This window comes from Suncus etruscus, chromosome 5, assembly GCF_024139225.1.
Source record: "Suncus etruscus isolate mSunEtr1 chromosome 5, mSunEtr1.pri.cur, whole genome shotgun sequence".
NCBI classification, from domain to species: domain Eukaryota; kingdom Metazoa; phylum Chordata; class Mammalia; order Eulipotyphla; family Soricidae; genus Suncus; species Suncus etruscus.
Window position 1 is genome coordinate 34,009,384 of NC_064852.1, and position 21,780 is coordinate 34,031,163.

At 33.1% G+C, this 21,780-nt stretch overlaps 1 protein-coding gene and 1 non-coding gene across 2 annotated transcripts in view; both read left to right on the forward strand.

The window, feature by feature from the left end:
- THSD7B (thrombospondin type 1 domain containing 7B) overlaps positions 1-14,322 on the forward strand; it is a 957,836-nt gene extending 943,514 nt beyond the window's left edge. Inside the window, exons 27-28 of the mRNA XM_049773766.1 lie at positions 3,814-3,901; positions 14,210-14,322. Of these exons, the coding sequence (XP_049629723.1) occupies positions 3,814-3,901; positions 14,210-14,291 (170 nt within the window). The 3' untranslated portion in view covers positions 14,292-14,322. The remainder of the gene's footprint in view (positions 1-3,813; positions 3,902-14,209) is intronic.
- On the forward strand, positions 10,544-10,647 carry LOC126010663 (U6 spliceosomal RNA). The gene has a single exon (XR_007496679.1). It is a non-coding gene; the product is annotated as a U6 spliceosomal RNA (small nuclear RNA).
- Positions 14,323-21,780: the final 7,458 nt, after the last annotated feature.

Genomic DNA, 21,780 nt, shown 5'->3' on the forward strand with positions numbered 1-21,780 from the left:
ACAGCCAGGAGTAACCCCTGAGCACCGCCGGGTGTGGCCCAAAAAAAAAAAAAAAAAAAAAAAAAGAAAAGAAAAAAAGAAAGAAACCGCCAAGAATATTGAAGCTGGAGATAACTCAGTGGCAGAGTGCATGCCTTATAAGCATGAAACCATAAGTTCTATCTCAGAACTACCTTGCAAGCCAATTGTGGTCTTAGTCACACCTCTTTGGGTTCCTGCCACCACTGTGTGTAACATACAGATCCCAACAAGAACTACAGTTTAAGACCCCTAATAGTACAGTAGATAGGGTGCTTGCCTTGGAAATGGCAACAGGGTTTGATCTCAAGCATCTCTCTGGTTCTAAGGCCTGTCAGCAATACCGGTAATTCCATAGTTCAGATACCATAAGTACCACTGATAGGGTTCCAAAATAAGAACAAACAAAAAATATACAACAATAACAAAAGTATACCTAAATGTTTTGATTGGGTGCATAGTGTGTGTATTCATCTTAGAGGACTGTACAGAATTAGGAGGCAACGAAAACTGTATTAAGGTGACAGTTATGTGTGGTGTATAAGCTTATTCTCTTTAAATATAAAATGTTCTCACATCAGTTGTCTCATATAAATTGGTCAATAACTGCCTAAGGAATACAGGTAAGTAACCAAAATATTAGTTCTTAACAATGATTATGAATCATCTGCAAAATATTATACTGAATAATTTTGAATGTATGTATTTAAAATTAAAAACAAAATTTGGGGGCCGGCGAGGTGGCGCTAGAGGCAAGGTGTCTGCCTTGCAAGCGCTAGCCAAGGAAGGACCTCGGTTTGATTCCCCCAGCGTCCCATATGGTCCCCCCAAGCCAGGGACAATTTCTGAGCGCGTAGCCAGGAGTAACCCCTGAGCATCAAATGGGTGTGGCCCGAAAAAAACCAAAGGGAAAAAAATAATAATAAAAACAAAATTTGGAGTTGTTTAAGAACATGTAATGCTTTAAGAAATGTCCCCAGACCTAAGCTGGTTTGAGAAAGACTGATGAAATGGTAGATTGACAGAGACATACATATTTATTGACTAAATATAACTTCATCACTCTGGATCTGTGTTCTCCTCTATACAATGAAAATAAAGCACTATACATGCAGGTTTGTTGTGGTTATTTGTCCCTGTGTTCAACCAGTTCAGCTAAGAATTAGTATTAATTATAGGTAATTAGGTAATTAGGTACTTTCAGTATATCTTTGTTTATTTCTGGGCTGGTTATATAACATGAATAATCTGAGTTCTTGACCAAAAGAGAATTAACATGAATAATCTAAGTTCTTGAGCAAAAGAGAATTAACATGAATAATCTAAGTTCTTGAGCAAAAGAGAATTAACATTTAGAGTTGAAAAATCAGAACTGGTATTGCTAACTAACAAAGTCTCAACACCAGTAGATAGCAGAAAGCTTTGAAAGTAGTCAGAATAGGTTTTTTTTGTAAATATATCTTTGAGAAAACAAATGTTATACGTGACTGGTGGACTTCATAACATATGGGAAATGGAGAATGCGGAGACAGAAAAATGTCTAAAAAAATATAACGAGATCTTCCAGTCATAACCTGTTTTATCATACAAATTATATGTTAATGCAATTTTAAATTAAGAAAAATCTATAGCCTAGGTTCAAATAACCCAAGATTTATAGAAATAAACGTTTAAGAATGATACTATAGGCCTGGGCAGTAGGTAGGGAATTTGCTTTGCACTTGGTTAACCTGGGTTTGATACCCACATCTCATAGTTCACAAATCCTACCAGGTGTAATCTCTGAATGCAGAACCAGTTACCTTCCCTAAGCAATATTGTATGTTGCGCTAGAACAACCAAAAATGATAGCATAGTCAGCTTTTGATTGCAATTATATGTGTATATGCCTTGAACATTTAAAAGCATCTCATTTAGTGTCTTACTAGAGGACATACATATGAGGGAAACATAATATGAAATGTAGATTGGTTTACCCATTGTTTCGGGCTTAGGAAGAGAATTAGAGTTAGGTAGTATGTATGTATATGCACAAACATATATTTATTAGGTTCTAATATTTATTAGGTTCTCTTGAATCTATTTTATTTTGGAAATACCTCTTGGGAGAAAAATTTTGTACTACCATCATTCAATTTAACTGTAAATTTCTCTCCTAAGAAATCATCATAAAAATGTTTACAGATAATTAAAGAAGTAAATAATATGTGTAATATCATTGCTTATACCATAGCAAAAAGGTTAAATAAACCTAAATATCTATTAATAAATGGAATAAATAAATAAAATAAAAATAGTTAATATTAATATATCCCAACACATTAAAATAAATAATTTTTTCATCATGAACTGGCATAGAAATAATTGTAATATATATGTTAATAAAAACATCAATGAATGATATGAGCTATTTATGTTATTAAATTGTGTATTTGTCTACATATGAGTCTTCAAATGAAGAGAAAATTACAAAATGATTCAGATGAAATAGTAACAGTGAAAAAAACAGAATAGCAAGAAAATTTATTTATACTGTATTTCAATAGAAGTAATATTCTGCTACATTATAATGAAATGCTATGTTTACTCTCAAATTACTTGGCTTAAAGGTCATATATCGAATAAACAAACAGGTCTACTAGGGATTTGGAAGCATTCAATTCTCCTAATACTTCAGTTCTAAGTTTTAGGTATAAAATAGAAAGGGTAATTTAAATTCAGAGTAGACTATTTATTGCCAAAGTTAAAAACTCTGAATAAGAGATTTCATCATTAGTTTCAAAGAGACCAGACTCAAAGCTTTGTTAAAAATTTTATGACTATATAAAAATATTTCTAGATTTAAATTTCACTGTAAAGCAAATTAAGGCTTAAAATATATTTTAAACAAGAATTGTAATAATACAGTTAAAAGTAACTGTGATTTTATTCCAAAAGTATTGCTTACAGTAGACTTTTATTGTTTTTTTCTCACAGAGAATACTTTAGAAAAGATGTTTATTTGAAATATCACATTAAATTATATTCAGTAGTGTAAAATTCTATTTATGTATAACTTTTAGACTAGAATGCAGTTCCTTTAGGTTGCTAAAGAATTCCCTTTATTAGGCCATTTCTAAATTTAGTTAACTGTGGACTCATAAAATAGAGCAAAATTTATTGTATTTGCAGTACAATTCTCTGATCAACTGATCTGTCTTACTTACACATAGAAATAAAAAGCTATGCACAAACTCTGTATAAGTTAAAACTTATATAGAAGAAATTACAGAATAGAACAACTGTGTTTCATTTTTCTTAATTCTGGCAGATCTCAGATTTGTATAATATTTGATATTACACATATGCTTATAGTTAACAGTAGTTGGTGAATGGATTATCATGCTCAGCCAAAATTCTTTGGAATGCAAAGCCAGTAAAATTGTCAGCCTTTTCTTTGTATCAATTGTCTCTTAATTAAAATGTTTTCTTTATTTTATTTATATTATCAAACCATTTTAAAATACTTTTGTATTCTAATTTTACTTTAATACTTGATGTATTTTATATTAGAATAATTCAAAATATCTTGTTATTTATTAGATTTTCTGAAGTAATATATGGCACTATAAAAATTTCATTCATTGTCTAGCTGATTGCCCTATTTTGGACTCAGTCACAAAGAAGTATTTTGACTTATATTCATGGCTTTTGTAAGTTCCAAAATTCAGATGAAAAATACATAGTAAATATAGATGACTAATCTTTTTTGTATGCCTGCTAATTTTGTTATTCTTAATTCTTTTGTTTAAACAGATGGCCGAGTAAAAATTTGGGTATATGGTGTTTCAGGTGGTGGTTTTCTTGTTATGATTTTTCTAGTATTTACTTCCTATCTTGTTTGGTAAGTACTGATTATACTATGTTAAAGCTCCACATTTTTATTTTTAGTAAATGGCCCATTGTACTAAAAATTATGTTTTTATTTGGCCACTATAATAATATAACCATATATAATAATATAATCTATCAATAATCACCAACAAAATTATTGAATTAGAGATAATTATCATTACTGTCCTTATTTGAAATAGTATTTATTTTAATTTTCAAATATAAGAGAGTATGGGATAATTAGCTAAGCTTTCCTATTTTCAGAATTTGAATTGGATCATTACTTTTTAGCTTTGATTGAATATTGTCATTTCCTATAAATTCAAATTGAATTACTGTTAAATGTGGCTAGGTCTTCTGAATATATAAATCTATGTATGGACATGTGTAATATGTAGCAAATATTTTACAACTATTACTTGATTACTATTCTTAGTGGGCCTATTTTTACTAGTAAGGTAACATCAGTTGGTGTAAAGATCTGTTAAAACATCAATATTTATGCTGGTGGGAACGCCCCCTGATTCAATATCACTATGTACCTAAAATATTACTGTGAAAGATCTGTAATCCACTTGTTCAAAATAAAAAAATAAATTAAAAAAGAAAAAAGAAGAAAAAATCAATATTTATTTACATTCATTAGCCCCAAAACAAATATTAAGCTACCTAGTATAGAACCCCATTTTTTAAGCACAAATTCTTAAAATGATTTTATTCTCAGTAGTTGATGTTTTGTTTACTGTAAAAATTTGGATGGTTTAGGTATTGTAAAAATATTTCATTTGCTTAATAAGATTTTCCTTTTTAAAATTTTTCATGATATCAAGGTGTTGTTTTTCCTTCAAATTTAGATAATTATAATTTCCACCTGCCTTGACTATAATTTAAGAATTGTAGCCAAGTTTTAATCTTGATTCAGTTCCAGTCTTAATTGTATCCAAGGATGCATAGGCTTTTAACTCTCTAAACATGGTCAGTAAAAATACAGTAAAAAACTTAAGATGAACTTTATTATTTCTATAACTAGAGTGATAGAAGTTGAACCCCCAGGAATTAGATCTAATTAATTTGCGGTATTATTGTGAAAAGTAATTCTTTAGGGGCCAGAGACATATCACAGCAGTAGGGTGTTTGCCTTGCATATGGTCACCCAGGATGAATGGTGGTTCGATTCCTGGCATCATTTATCGTCCTCTAAGCCTGCCAGGAGCGATTTATTTTCTTCCTTTTTTTTTCTTATGTTTATTACAGCTCTGTTTTTTGTTTTTGTTTTATAAATCTTTATTTAAGCACCATGATTACAAGCATGATTGTAGTTGGGTTTCAGTCATAAACAGCACAGCACACCCACTTCACCAATGCAACATTCCCATCACCAATGTCCCCTTTCCTCCTTCCCAACTCCTGCCTGTATTCAAGACAGGCATTCTATTTCTCGCACTTATTAAGATTGTCATGATAATTGTTAGTGGTTAGTGTACTTATTTCCCTAACTGCACTCACCACTCTTTGCGGTAAGCTTCATAATGTGAGCCAGTCTTTCCTGCGCTCATCTCTATTGTCTCCAGGCATTATTACAATAATGTCCTTAATTTTTCTTTAAACACATAGGTGAGTGAGACTATTCTGTGTCTCTCTCTCCCTCTCACTTATTTCACTCAGCAGAATAGATTCCATATACATCCATATGTAGAAAAATTGCATGACTTCATTTCTCCTAATGGCTGCATAATATTCCATTGTGTATATGTACCACAGTTTCTTTAGCCATTCATCTGTTGAAGGGCATCTTGGTTGTTTCCAGTGTCTGGCTATAGTATATAGCGCTATAATGAATATAGGTGTGAGAAAGGGATTTTTTGAATTATATTTTTTGTGTTCCTCGGGTATAGGAGTAACCACCAAGCACCTCCAGCTGTGACCAAATAACCAAAAAAAAAAAAAAGTAATTCTTTAGTTGGTTATTTATACTGTAATTAATTGATATGATTAATTTTTTTATGTTTGACATACTTTATAATTAGCGTTTAGCTCCTCTCCCCATATGTTAAAAACCTTATATAAAGTTTAAGGAGCATTAAGATGGAGTCGTGTAAAAGGAAAGGATAGTAAATTATGAGAAACAAAAGACATGCAGATGCAAAAGTGCTCTCAAAGCAATAATTTGATAGGTAGTAATTAAATTGTGAGCCAACCAAGTTATCTTCAAATAGATTGAATATGCACTGGTAGTTATTAACAATTGTGTGTCTCTGATTCATTATTGCCATTTTCCTTCAAATATCCAAGATCCAAAATTAACATTAGATGCTCATAAATTTTATATTTTTTACATGTCCCATTCCTTTTTACTTATAATTATATTTATCTTAATCAATTCTACTAGCTATAAATAAATGTTGAAGCCTTTCAGTAGAAATAATTTCTGAGATCATAGGGGATTAATTACACCATTGAATTTTGCTAAGAGTGTTCTAGAGGTGATTAAATATAAAATATATATATATAATTCCCCTTTTTCAGAAACAAAACTCCATAAATATTTTATATATTATTACTAATATTTTTAAAATATTCGGTACCTAATCTGAACACTCCCTTTGTAACTGATTGATTGGACTCATTGCAAATGATCCCTTGTTCAATTTATAGTCAGTTTAACTCTTCCACAAACTTAATTATGTGATTAACTTCTCTTAAAATCACGGGCTTCCTATTATTAAAAATCAAAGTCTTATTCTGCTGACAAACCAGTCAGCTATAGCTTTGCATAACCGCGCCTGGACACCAATTAAATGTACTTATATTATATCTCTGTCTGTTCATGCTTCATAGGAACAAATGTTTCCATGTTTGTTATTTAATTAAAAATTAAATAGTAAATTGGTTAAATTACAGTATAAATGTAATATTCTTGGTTATACACTTGCATCATTAGCACTGTCTTTTCACTTTCATATTTGTAAAACTTTGGTTCAAAATTCATATCCATAACTCAGACCAGTTAACCTGCATTGCTTGAATCTCCATTTCTGTAATCAAAATATATCTTTTTAAATTTTTATTTAAACCATTGTGATTTACAAATTATTCATACTTAAGTTTTAGACATAAAATGTGCAAGATCAATCCCACCACCAGTGTCAACCTCCCTCCCTCAAAGTACTCAGAATTCATCCCACTCCTTATCCTGACAGCATATCAGAGCCATATATATATATATATTTATATAGGTTGTTAAAGATTGGGTCTTATGTTTTTATTGCTGTTGACTCTGGCTTGTTTATTTAGTTCTGTACTCTCTTGGAAGGCAACTATGCTCACCACTTTACCACCAACACCGCTGAGTTCTGTACTTTCTGAACACCACCAATGTACCTGAGGCCTTTTGGCTCCTGATCCCCATAATTTCATATTTATGTGTATCTTTTTCTGCTCCATTTCTTTCCATCTCCTCACTATACTCTAGGGCCTAGTTTGTTCTCAACAAACCCATTTTAAACTATTGCATTTTGTCATGCAGTTATTCTAAATACCACATACAAGTGATAGTCTGGATTTATCCTTCTTCTTCTGGCTTACATAATGTACATATCTTCCAATTCCATCCATGTTGCAGCAATTTGCATGACTATCTTTTCTTACAGCTATATAATATTCTATTTATATGTACCACAATTTTATGATCTACTCATCTGTTGTTGGACAGCAATCCCACATATGGATATCTACCCCCAGGACAAAAAAAATCATCCAAAATGATATATGCATACCACTATCTGTCACAGTACTCAGGATAATAGCTGAAGTACCTGGAAGAGTTGGAACATATGTGTCAAGAATTTAAGTTTACTATTCAAGTTACTTAAGATAGAGCCCATTTATTAAATCTGATTGTTTTGCAATCATTCAGGTATTTTGTTCTAAGAACCAAGTACCTATTTACACATATTAGGGAGGTTGCACTTTAGGGGTAGGTGCTTGTATTGGTTTTGTGCATATCTATGATCCCTGTTTTAAAAAATATGTCAATTATAAGAAATTTTGTAGTGAGAAGATAAAAAAGATGTTATACTAGCTTTTCTAAAATATTTTAAGCAAAAATTTTATACCTTTATTTGTTTATTTAAAAAATTGAGTTAATAAGAAAAAATAATCTATTTCTCATGATATCTAAAACAAGTGCCAGAAAAATCTAAAATTTCAAATAATAACTAGGATTCACATAAATTACATAGTTATCCCTCACAATAATATAGTAAAGTCTTGCTTTATTATTTATACTTTATATTATCCTTATTTATATTATATTTAATATTTTTATTTTATTTATATTATTTAAATGTTACTCAAGTTACTTAGTTTTTCTGAGAATGTTCTCTTTCTTATCAAAGGTGAGTCTGATAGAAATCAGCTTCCTTTTTTAATAATGTCTTTATTTAAACACCGTGATTACAAACATGATTGTAGTTGGGTTTCAGTCATACAAAGAACACCATCCTTTCACTAGTGCAACATTACCACCACTAATGCCCCAGATCTTCCTCCTCCCCAACCCCCTGCCTGTATTCTAGACAGGCATTCTACTTCTCACTCATTAACATTGTCATGGAAGTTGTTTTGTTTGAGCATATAACCCAGAGTAGACATTCACTTAACTAGTCTTAAATCTAGTCTTTGTTATTGCTCTTGAGATAATAATTGTAACTCCACCCTGGATTTAGGTGTACCTATCTGAGACCCGCCCATTTCTGGGAGGGGTCTTGGGAACTGAATATTAGGTGTGACCTTACCTGCAAGACCCCGCCCATTCCTGGGAGGGGTCTTGGAATAGGTAGATAAACCCTTGAGCCAGGGGATTAGGGGCTGTTTGCCCTGCTGCACCCTCGGGCTTTTGGGGCTCTTCCTCTTTTGGTCTTTGACCAGGATGGCGGCCAAAGGGAGATGGCTGAAAGGAGTTAAGATGCAGGGCTAAGAATGGCTGAATGCTTGAAAGGTTATGATATTGGCCACACATGTGGTGAATAGGGCATGAATAAAGTTGATGCTTCCTGATGCCTGTCTCTGGATGAATCTGATTCCGCCATTCACCTGGGCCTGGGACCCGCCGGCTGGATGGGGGTTGCAGAGCCACGTGGCCTGGGATGGCATCCACTTCCATCCAGCCCCATCATTAATTATTTAATTCAACAGTAATAAACAAACTAATAAATAATCCTAAATACAATCTTTACATATTCCAAGTTTTTGGTTTTCCAAAGAAATAGACTAAGGTCTTAATAGATTTCAGAAAAAAAAAAAAAAGGACATGTCAGTTTGGATGACTTTTTTTTCTCCAAAAGAAGGCTCTTAGGATAAAAATAAAAAAAAAGCTGTTATAAAATACCAGATTTTAGATGTATCCTTTAGAGAAAAATAGTTAATAATATAATGGGTAAATGATTTTTTGAGATAATATAGAAAATGTGTCTTGCAATGCCTTGCTCATCTGTCACTAAAAATCAGAATTTTGGAAATATTACATATGTACCTAGGTCCCCTGACAATGAATATCCTTGAGGCAACATAGTGGGGACTATCACTGTGTGAACTGATTCTTACTCTAGTCATAGTGCCAGAAAGTCATTCTGCATAAGTACATCCATTCTGCCTTACTTTACACATCTTAGTAAATGAACTTCCATTGTACCCAAGATAAGTGAAGCTCCTTGTCCAGGAAATTAATCCTAACAAGTTGCCCCTAAATGTAAGATTATTTTCTGTTTTTATCTCACTACTTAACCTCTATAGGACTGGAAATGCCTCTTATAGCTTGATTTCAAGTGCTGAGAAATGTCAGCAGTTTACCTGTCAGTACATAATGAGCTCACCTTTCTAGCTAATGGATTTATCCTTTGCTAAAATGTAAATGACTATGGCAGAGGTCACTGAAATATGTACCAGTCAATGATATCTTACTGCCAGTACTGCAAGTTGGTTTGTTTATATGTGCTCAAATAGTGGTAGTAACATCAAGATTGCTCCATTAGAAAGAGTTATGAGATTGTATCTGGGCTCAACAGGAAGTAATGTGATGTGACAGATTAGAGATGACCATTGTGGGTAAAAGATGGTTTTGGCAAGGAGAAGAAGCTCTGTCCCAGACATTTGTGGGTTCAAATTATTGTGACAGAGGTAGCCAACCCTTTTCACATATCTGATTAAGGTTAAAAGATTTTTTAATTACATGATGATTTTTCAATGAGTAACAATAGGGTTGAAAGAAAAGGAGTTTGGGCCATTTAGAACAATCTTTCTCACTACTGATTTTGCCAACAATAACCCTGTCACTCAGCTCCTTCTGCGGGAGTCTGTAGAGCTCCTTAGAAATATGAGTAATGCCCAGTTAACTAGAAATGTACAATTCTTTAGTAGTTTCCAACACTACAGAACCATTGAAATCTCTAAAAGTTCTGAGATCTTACATATTCATAGTTCTGTTTTTAGTATCTATTAATTCAGAATTTCAAGATATATAAAATAAATTACATCTTGAGCACAATACCATGAGGCCCGCTGTAATCCAAAAACCACAGATCAGACATCCATTTTGTCTTCTTGAGGTAAATATACTATTCACAATTTTCTATCTCAAAAAATAACAAAAAGAGTACTCGCTTCAGCAGCACATATACTAAAATTGGAACAATACAGAGATTAGCATGGCCCCTGCTCAAGGATGACACGCAAATTTGTGAAGCGTTCCATATTTTTAAAGAGAAAAATAAATAAATAAAATAAAAATAGCAAAATTAAATATCTTTGTAGGTCTAGGATTTGAATCAAATTATTGAGAACAAGCTGTGAATACTTCAGGCTTTGATTTTAGCTCCTAGTACAACATAGCATCTGAACAATTAACTGCTATGGTCCTGATGGTCACCAGGCAATGTTGGATGTGATCCAACATACACACACACACACACACACACACACACACACACACACACACAGAGCAATAAAAAAGAGATAAAATACATAATATTTAAAAATATCTGTAAAATTTCATGCAAAATTTTCTCAACTCAGTTTATAGAAGCTGGCTAAGCTTAAACATCTCCCAGTAAATATTATGTGCCTATATGTAAGGTAGACTTTCCTTGTCTACTCCTCTTAGCACCCTCTTGTTTTCTTTCTCTGAAAGCCCTTTAGCAAATACCAATCTAAAGAAAACTGGCAAAAACTCTGGTGGCATCTATATTTATTCTCCCTCTCCTTAGCTCCCAACTATAAAAAAAAATAAAAGAAAAGAGGCAGGAACATGTGATTGTGAGAAAGGGAAATTACAGTTGATATTTCAAATGTCCTTACTTTCTGGCTTTAAGACCACTCTCCTACTACTTCTTTCACAATTAGAGCGTATATTCTATGACATTCCACATTGTCTTAAACTATTATCTGTGTAATGCCTGTAACAGGCTGCAAATTAGTTTGCTTGGAACTTCAAGTTGTCACTGCTAGATCTCAAGTTCAGCAAATTTCCTAGTTATTCATATGAAGTTAAACTTAAATAATATTCAGAAAATTCTGCAGTAAGCTTCCTTTAGAGAAATAAAACCTAGGAGCAGAAAATTAGATGCTATGCATTATTGCAAAGAATGTTAAAGCCTGTTTCTGCCCTCCTCCATGGCTTCTCTGTTAGTAAGGTATCTTTTCACAGCCTGTATTGAGCAGTAGGCCAATCATTCACAAAACACCAACATCCCAGGTGCTGGGATCTGTAGTTTTTCTTTTACTAAATCTCAGTTCAATTAATACTTAATTTTACTTATGTTACTCTAATTTACAATCTTACAATGCTGTGTTGAGGTTTCATAAATTCAACATTTGAACACCACACTATGACTGAAACCCAGCTACAAACATTCTTGTAATCCCATTATTATGGTGCTTAAATAAAGATTTATTTAAAAAAAAAACACACACATACAAACAAACAAACAAACAAAAAAAACCCATACTCTCACCAAAGTGAGTACTTGCCTACATCATTGTCTCGTCCCCCTACCTCATCTTTTTTTGTTTGTGTTTGTTTGTTTTGTTTTGGGGTTTACCCAGTGACACTCAGGGGTTACTCCTGGCTATGCACTCAGAAATCTTTCCTGGCTCAAGGAAAATCTTTCCTGGCTCAAGGAACCAAATGGGACGCTGGGGATCAAACCTAGATCCATCCAGGAAAGGCCATTTTTTTAAATTTAATATCTTTATTTAAACACCTTGATTATAAACATGGTTGTGGTTGGGTTTCAGCCATGTAAACAACACCCCCTTCACCAGTGCAACATTCGCATCACCAATGTCCCAAATCTCCCTCCTCCCCACCCCACCCCCGCCGGTGCTCTACACAGGATTTCTTCTTCACTCATTCATTCACATTGTTATCATAGTTCTCAATGTAGTTACTTCTCTTTTTTTTTTTTTGTTTTGTTTTCTTTTGTTTTGTTGTATTTTTTTGTCACACCCGGCGGTGCTCAGGGGTTACTCCTGGCTGTCTGCTCAGAAATAGCTCCTGGCAGGCACGGGGGACCATATGGGACACTGGGATTCGAACCATCCACCTTTGGTCCTGGATCAGCTGCTTTCAAGGCAAATGCCGCTGTGCTATCTCTCCGGGCCCATAGTAGTTACTTCTCTAACTGCACTCATCACTCTTTGTGGTGAGCTTCATGTAGTAAGCTGAAACTTTCAGTCCTCCTCTCTTTTAAAAGTCTCTGAAAATTATTGCAAGAATGTCTGGAAAAGCCATTTTCTACTGCTGTGCTATCGCTCCTGCCCCTACCGCATCATTTTTAAGTTGTTTATTCAGCTTCAATAATTTGTTTCAAACAAGCAAAATATTTTCCATTGAACTGGAAATTCAACTGTACAACTATATCATCAAATAGTTTTATTTTTATTATGACAGATCATAATCAAAATTTATATAGTCATAAAATTATTATGGCAAATTACAATAATTTTTTTTCTTAATCATTAAGTGCAAAAAAGTAAGATAATAAAGACAATGTAGGCAATGACTATGCATATAAGTAACCAGAATGCACAAACCCAAACAAACAGAAAGTTAAGAAATAGATGGCAATGGACTGTGTGTAAGGAAGATACTGCTTCATTGCTATATAATTTCCTTTGGGAGTGATAAAAATATTATTGAACTACAAGATAGTTATACAAACTTGTGGATATTCTAAAATGTCACCAAAATAATAATAATAACTTTTAATTTAAATTTAGAATGTAAAAAATTCCTATGCAAAGAACAAAAAAGAAAAAGTTAATCTATTGCAGCCTCGCATATTGGGGGGAAAAGAATATTCAAAAACATATGTAAACATGTGCAAGTTTGTGTAAACTTACCTAAAATTAAAGCTCTGCTTGTTTTTGAGTTTTGGGAAGGTAAAAAATTCGCTTAGTCTTTCTCTGTAAAGCAGTAGTAATCCTCACTTCCTTTTCAAAGTTCTAGAACTTATATATTTAATGTACAAAATTCAGGGCTTGAGAAAGTTCTATTTAATTAAAGTGATTTTTGTAAAATAATTAGCATAGAAAAATCAAAGCACTAGGAGAGTAAGGAGGCATGGGCAAAATAGTCTTTGGTAGCATATAAGTATTCAAACATAAATCAAGAGTTACCCATACTAAGATCAAAATAGCAAGTTTTGCCCCAATTTGGGATACCAAAGAATGACTTGAGAACGTTACTAACCTTCACTTTCTTACTTTGTAAGAAGTTGTACTGGCCCTCATTAGAAACCTGAGTAAAATAAGCCAGGTTAGTCGGACTTTGCATGGTGTGAAATTAGTAAGTTTTTTTCTCATGGCTTGGCAACTAAATTTTTGCAGGCCAAAATAGAAGCATGTTTACTTAAAATCAAAACAGGGGTTAGAGCTGGAGACAGTCTGGCTGTTCCAGCTGCTTTTAGTGTTAGACATCTGTGATGTGAAAGTTGCTGTAGCTTAGAAATTGGTGAGCAGCAGATGTTCGCATTACTACATATAAATAGAACAAGAAAGTAGCCCCAGATAAGTTCATTATTTTCAATAAATCTGTGGTAGGATTTTGAAAAAAAATGATGAATTTTTAAAAATAAGGCTCTATAAGCTATAACTGTAATATGCATATATAAATATAGAAACATTTTAAAATAATGAAGATGCTGGTCCAAAGTATTTAATATTTTGTAAGATAACCACTAGTATTCCTTTATCATAGATGTTTTGCCGGAGCTCTTTATCTGCCATTTTCCTTACCTGAGTAATTCTTTTCTCTTTGCAGCAAGAAGCCAAAACCACATCAAAGCACACCTCCCCAACAGAAGCCTCTAACCTTAGCCTACGATGGAGACTTAGACATGTAACCCGAAGAATAAATCCAAATATAGACATTAACTGCCTTAACTGTTTCTCTTTTGTAGCTCTCAGACTTCTCAGTTTTTTGAGGAATCTCACCATGTGATATATTGGGCAGAATACAAATATCGCAAAATATTGCCTCAACTTCATTTGGATATGGAGTCAGTGATTATTAGGTCTGCCATTTTGCTTTCAATTTGTTTGTGGGTGTAAGTGTTATGCTTTGATTTTCCCAAGAGACCTGAAAACCCTTCTCTTCCTACTTGGAACTGGGAGGAAGAAAACATGATAGAAATCCCACAGACTTGACTAAATTTATCTTCAGCAGCATGATGACAATCTGGAAGAAAGTCAAATCAAGGCATTTACTGGAAATGAGTCTGACACTGTACTTTTACGCACTATATTAGTGCAAGTCCTTATTCTTCCCATATTTCAACACTGAGTTTTCTAGCATTTACATTGGTTCAAAAACTTTCCAATTGGATTGCCTATTTTCATGAACACAGAGAGAGAATGGAATCACATTTCAGAAATTCTCTGAATTTTTACTTTTAAATATTGCATTTTATTTTATAGTCAGGGAATGATGGCACTGTGGGTTGCATCTACTGAAAAAAATAGAGTGATTGTAATTGTTGGGCTAGGTGAAAGATAGTTTCTGAGTGAAATGTGTATTGAATGTTAGAATGTACAAATGAACTAAATGGTTTGTTGGAGAATGATGTATATTATTTGATTACAAAATTGTGTTTTAGAAAAACTTTAGTCATGTAGATATATACCATTAACCACACACAGTTGTAATTCAGTTCAATAATGATAAACTCTACCTTTGTAATTTCAATTTTCTTATCTAGATCTTTATAAATTTTTTTGAATTTACTTATCTGACCTCATTTAAAATGCATCCAACACAAATCCTGTTTGTAGCAAGTATTTGATTTTGTAAGGTTTCAATATCTAAAAGAACACATTAAAATGCTGAAACCATTTTATGAAGATAGTCGTTTGTAATTGATGTTGAAAGTAAGAAGGTGCCATCTTGTGGTAATGACTTGTATTTATAACAAATAAAGTGCTCAAGAGACTGAGACACTGAGTCTTTTAGATTTTTTCACTTATTAAGATCTACATTTTTAATAAAATAACCTCTGTCACTATTTGGGAAATCAGTAACTAAAACCATCATCAGAGATATGGAATCTTGAACCACAGTATCAACAATATTGGGAGCACTAGAATTACAAGTATAAGGAGTGAAGTTTAGTACATGTTATCTCAGATATTAGAACAAATAAACTAAGTTAAATACTAATAATATAAATGCTCCAAGAAAATTAGAAATCTAGACATGTTATTCACTGAGTTTTCATTTAACAATATGTTTTGTCCCATGATTTCAAAAATAAATGAAAAGCTCTAAGTATATGTCAATAGTGTGCTTGAGGAAACAAAAATTTCTTTGGCAAAGAATTCCTCTTATCCCAAAAGATCTTGCTTCATAAATATATCCTGCCTCTGCCCTATACCACATATTTGATCCTGCAAATATTTTTACCTTACAAATAATTTGCTATTTGATAAGTTTGCCACAAAAGATAAAAATATTACTTCAGTAATTTACTTTGTAATTTTAAGATGATATAGTATTCTATATATATAACTTGTTTTGTTGGGGACATACCACCAATGATGATCAGGGCTTACATCTGGCTCTATACTCAGAACTCACTCATGGCAGAGTAGTGAGCTGTGAGGAGATAATACGTGGTCCAGGTATCAAATCAGGTTATATGGGTGCAAGGCAAGCACCTTAGATAATGTATTATCTTTGTTATAAATTATGCATTATTTTTATTTTTACATAGTAAAAACTTGAAAATAATCATGGATATATAATACAAAGTGATAGAACACCAAATTTGCATGTGCACATTATAATATATGCAACTCTAATAAGAGTCTCTATTTTTACACCCACAAATGGTAACTGACATGACACCCCTAACCTCTAAAGTCACTAAAACCTGGAGTATGAGATTTGGGGGTTTTGTTTTGTTTTCTTTTGGGGGGGACAGAACGGTTTACTCCTGGCTTTGCACTCAAAAATTGCTCTTGGCTCAGGAGATCGAACCCTCATTCATCCTGGGTCAGCAGCGTGCAAGGCAAATGCCCTACCACCGTGCTACCACTCTGGCGCATTAAGTTTACTTTTAAGCAGGCTTTATTTCCATTTTCCTGCTCAATGCATTCTAATACATAGAGAAGAATCTCCTATGAAGTATATATTCTTTTGGCTTCATTCCATCATACACTTGCATGGGTTATAAAAATCTCAACTTTCTTCTCAGTAGTAGGTTTTTCAGGGTAAAATGAATGTGAGTGACTCATAATTTGTGATATATATGTATATGTATATTCACACACATATGGGGACTCTAAATGTCCTTAGAGACATGGTGTGGCCTTTTCTGGTATGATCTCAACTAGTAGATAAATCCCAACTTTTTAACAGATATCATGTATTGGACAGATCCTAGAGCCATTGAATTACTGCTTCTAATATGCACAATCATCTATTTCACCCATTTATACCATATTTTCAAACTATGGAAAATATAAAGAAGTGGCTAGTAATACAGAAGTCTTAGAAAATATTAAAGATCAACTTTTAGCAAATTTAGATGTAGAAATATGTTTTCTAACTTTTCTTTATAAATTATTAAAATATTAGAATTTGGAGACAAAAACAGAATTCCCATTTTCATAAACATCAGCAATTATTTTTAAAAGGCTATACTATTCCTAGTGAGTATTTCTTAAACTGACCCTTAACACAAATATTTGATGGTAGAGAATATGATATTATAAAATGTTTATTACATAAAATCTGGCTTAGACATAATTATCTGTTATATACCTTCTACATAATAATAATAAAAAGTACCATAACCCATCTGTCAACAGGGTATATTTTATATTATTATAAAACATTTGCAAATATACATACAAATACTCCTCTTACTGAAGTAGTTTTAGTAGAATAATAAACTGTTACATTAATGTCTTTTAAATGAATATATTTTATACTATTATAGCATTTTAATAATAATATTGTTTCAGAGGGTTATATTACTTATCGCTAGAATTTATGACAGAAGTTTTTATAACCCTCTACACCAGTTGTGGAGATAAATCACAAGTGTAAATGTGATATGCAATTAACTTGGAAAGAATCAGAAAGAAATCCATTACTTTCCTAAAGAAAATATTCCCTTGTACAGACTGCAAAGCTTAACAACTAAAACATTCTGTTATTTCTTAAAGAACACATATCTTCATTCAAAACAAACTACTGTTTTATACCTTGTCCTTTAACAGATGAATATTTACCACCTTTTCATTCTATCTTTAATCAACTGTAGTTTTTGTTTTTGTTTGTTTTATTTGCAAATCTGCATACAGAGCATAGAAGCCTGATATGTTTCTGCCAACAAAGTTAATGAGTTACAAATGCTGAACACCAAACTGTGAAAACAATAAAGCATGGGACCAGTTAAAACCAGATGGAGTGAGTGATATGTAATCTCCAACTTAATTACACACTCAATAGACTACATTATGAAAAAAATAAAAAAAAAAACACCCACTCATGTCAAGACAGTTTACAATTGTCATGGCAACAAGACAGAGCAACAAAATATATTTAAAATCAGAGTGGTACTTTTATTCTAAAAATATCCTAAAATCTCCCATCTCTCACACTTCAGATATACCTACCTTTATTCTTATACCATGTTCTTATACTAAATTTATTTAATTTTATTTTTTATTAATAATTTTTTTAAATTTTTGGGCCACACCCTGTGACACTCAGGGGTTACTCCTGGCTATATGCGCTCAGAAATCACTCCTGGACTGGGGGACCATATGGGACGCCAGGGGATAGAACCACGGTCAATCCTGGGTCAGCCGCGTGCAAGGCAAATGCCCTACCACTGCGTCATCACTCAGGCCCCTTATCCCAAATTTTAAAATGTTTGTAGGAACAGTGCTTCTTTCTCAAGAGGATGCCATACTTTGACTCTTTTTTTTTTGTTTTGTTTTTGGGACACACCCTGTGATGCTCAGGGGTTACTCCTGAATATGCACTCAGAAATCGCTCCTGGCTTAGGGGACCATATGGGACTCTGAGGATCGAACCGCAGTCCATCTTAGGCTAGTATGGGCAAGGCAGATGTCTTATGGCTAGCGCCACCACTCAGGCCCCCACACTCTGATTTTTTTATTGTGTGCTTTTGCCAACCATTAATAGACATAAAGGATTTAACAATAAAAAAATAAAGAAAAAAGTAGACATAAAGGATACAATACAAAACAAGTCAATAATGGTAGGATAATTTAAAACATCCACTTTTACTCATTTTGGTGATTCCAAACAAAATGTTGTATAGTATTAGTTTTAAATAATATAATAATAGGGACAGAGCAATAGAGCTGCAGTAGGGCATTTGCACTGCAAGCTGCTGATCCAAGAAGTACCTTCGTTCAATCCTGTGTCCTATATGGTCCTCCAGGCCAGGAGCTATTTCTGAGTGCATACCTAGCAGTAACCCCGAGTGTCACTGGGTGTGGCCCCAAAAACAATAAGTAAATAAATAAATAAATAAATAAATAAATAAATAAATAAATAAATAAATAATATGATAGATGAGAAAGACTGACAAGATAAATTCAGGAAGTCACATCCAAATGCAGGAAAATAAATATTTTTCTTAACTTCCAATATTCTCCAGGATAGAACATATAGTATATTAAGACAAGAATCATTTCATACCAGAGGTGATCATAGGTTTAGATAAAGAGATACATTTTCTTTCTTTTATTTTTAATTGAGATAGGTCTTTATTTTTTATTTGAATGCCAAGATTATAAGGTAGGTTGTTTAAACTAGTTATTTTTCCACTGATAAAGATGTTCCTGATTGAGTTACAGTCATACAATGTACAACAACCTTCATCAGTGTGTGTTAAACTCCAGCAAAGTCAAGTTTCCCTTTCTCCCTCCCTGATGCCCTCTTACTGCCTTTGATCCTCCCCTCCATGCTTCTGGGTATATAGGATATACTCCTAGGAATGATATTGTAGATAATGAAGAAGTTCAATTTCCCGTTTTTAAAAGAATATCCTTATTAGGGGCTGGAGAGATAGCATGGAGGTAAGGTATTTGCCTTGCATGCAGAAGGTTGGTGGTTCAAATCCCAGCATCCCATATGGTCCCCTGAGCCTGCCAGGAGCGATTTCTGAGTATAGAGCTAGGAAAAACTCTTGAGTGCTGTCAAGTGTGGCCCAAAAAGAAAAAAAAACAAAAAAACAAATATCCTTATAATTTTCCTCAAATGCTGGACTAGACCACATTCTTACCAGCACTGAGTGAGAGTCCCCTTCTCCTACATTTATGCCAACACAAGTTGTTCTTGTTCTGTGTTATCTGTGCAGTCTCTCTGATGTGATATGATATCACATTGTTGTTTTGATTTTCATTTCTCTGATGATTAATAATTTGGAACATTTTTCCATGTGCCTTTCGTCAATCAGTATTTTTTCTTTGAATAAATTTCTATTCATTTTTCCCCATTTTTTGATGGGGTTAGATGTTTTTTCCTGTTAACTTCTGCCAGTACCTTATATATCTTAGATATTAGCCCTTTATCATATTGGTATTTGGTGAATAGTTTCTCCAATCCATGGGGTAGCCTTTGTATCCTAGTTGCTGTTTACTTTGAAGTGCAGGAGCTTCTCAGTATAATGTAGTCCCGTTTGTTTATCTCTGTTTGAACAGTGATGTTTTCTTCATGAAGATGCCTTTAGTCTCAGTGTTTTTCCTATTTTTCCTCTGTGTAACTTAGTGTTTCAGATCAGCTATCAAGATCTTAATCCATTTTGACATTGTGCATGGTGTTAAAGAGAGCTCTGACTTCACTATTTTGCATGTAGTTTACAATTTTCCTAACACCACTTGTCGAAGAGTTTTTCCTTGCTCCACTTTGTATTTCTTGCCCTTTTATCAAAAACTAATTGGCTGTACACCTGGGGGTCAAGTCTCAGAATATTCAAGTCTATTCCATTGATCTGAGGGTTTGTCTTTGTTCCAAAACCATGCTGTTTTAATAAGCACTGTTTTATAGTACAATTTAAAGTTGAGAAAAGTTATGCTTCCCATCTTCTTTTTGCCCAAGTATTGCTTTAGCTTTTATTATCATTTATTTTTCCAGATTATTTCAGGCGTTTTTGATCCATTTCTTTGAGAATGTTATGGGTATCCTTAGAGATATTATATTACTGCAGAAATTCAAAGGGTAATTAGAGTTTACTTTTTAAAACTTTACAACACAAAACAAGAGAACCTGAATGAAAGAAATAAATTTTTGGACTTGTAAGCTCTCATGGTGAACCAAGATGATATAGAATATTTGAACAGATCTATCACTATTGGGCAAAGTGACATGGTAATTAAAAGGCTTCCCCCCAAAAAAGCCCAGGCCCAGATGGATCCACTAGTGAATTCTTTCAAACCTCTCAAGAGGACCTTTAGAGATCCTGTCAATCTTTTTCATGCTCTTCCAGGAAACTGAAGAAAGAGAAACACTCTGAAATAATTTCTATGAAGCTAATATCACCCTAATGCCAAAAGCAGAGATACCACAAAGAAGTGAACTAATATCCTGATTAACACAGGTGCAAATATCCTTAACAAAATTCTAGCAAATAGAACCAACGGATCATCAGGAAGGTCATACACAATGACTTTCATTCCAGAGATGCAAGGATAATTGAACATATGCAAATCAATCAATGTAATACACCATATCAACAAAAGTAAAAATAAAAATTGTATGATTGTATTAATTGGTGCAAAGAAATCATTTGACAAGGTCCAATGACCATTCAGGTTTTTATACTCTCAACAAGCTGGGAATGGAAGGAACTTTTCTTAATGTAGTCTAGGCCATTTACCACAAGCACATGGCAAATATTATACACAATGGGGAAAAACTAAAAGCCATTCCTCTACAATCTGGCACAAGACAAGGTTCCCCCTATTGCCACTTCTATTCAACATAATATTGGATGTAGTTGCTATAGCAATCTGGCAAGAAAAAAATATCCAGGGCATCCAGACAATAAATAAAGAAGTCAAGCTCTCACTGTTTGCAGAAGGCACAATATTATATTTAGAAAATCCTAGAATCTACCAAAAAGTTTCTAGAAACAATAAATTTGTATAGTAAAGTGACAAGGTACAAAAATAACACACAAAATTTCATAGCATTTTTATGAACATATAATCACAGAGAAGAAAGAAACATAAAATATCTTATTCACAATTTTACCTCATAAAATCTAGTACCTTGGAGTAACTTAACTAAAGATGCAAAAGACCTACAAATAAAACTACAAAATACAAATACAGAAATACAAAGAAAACTAC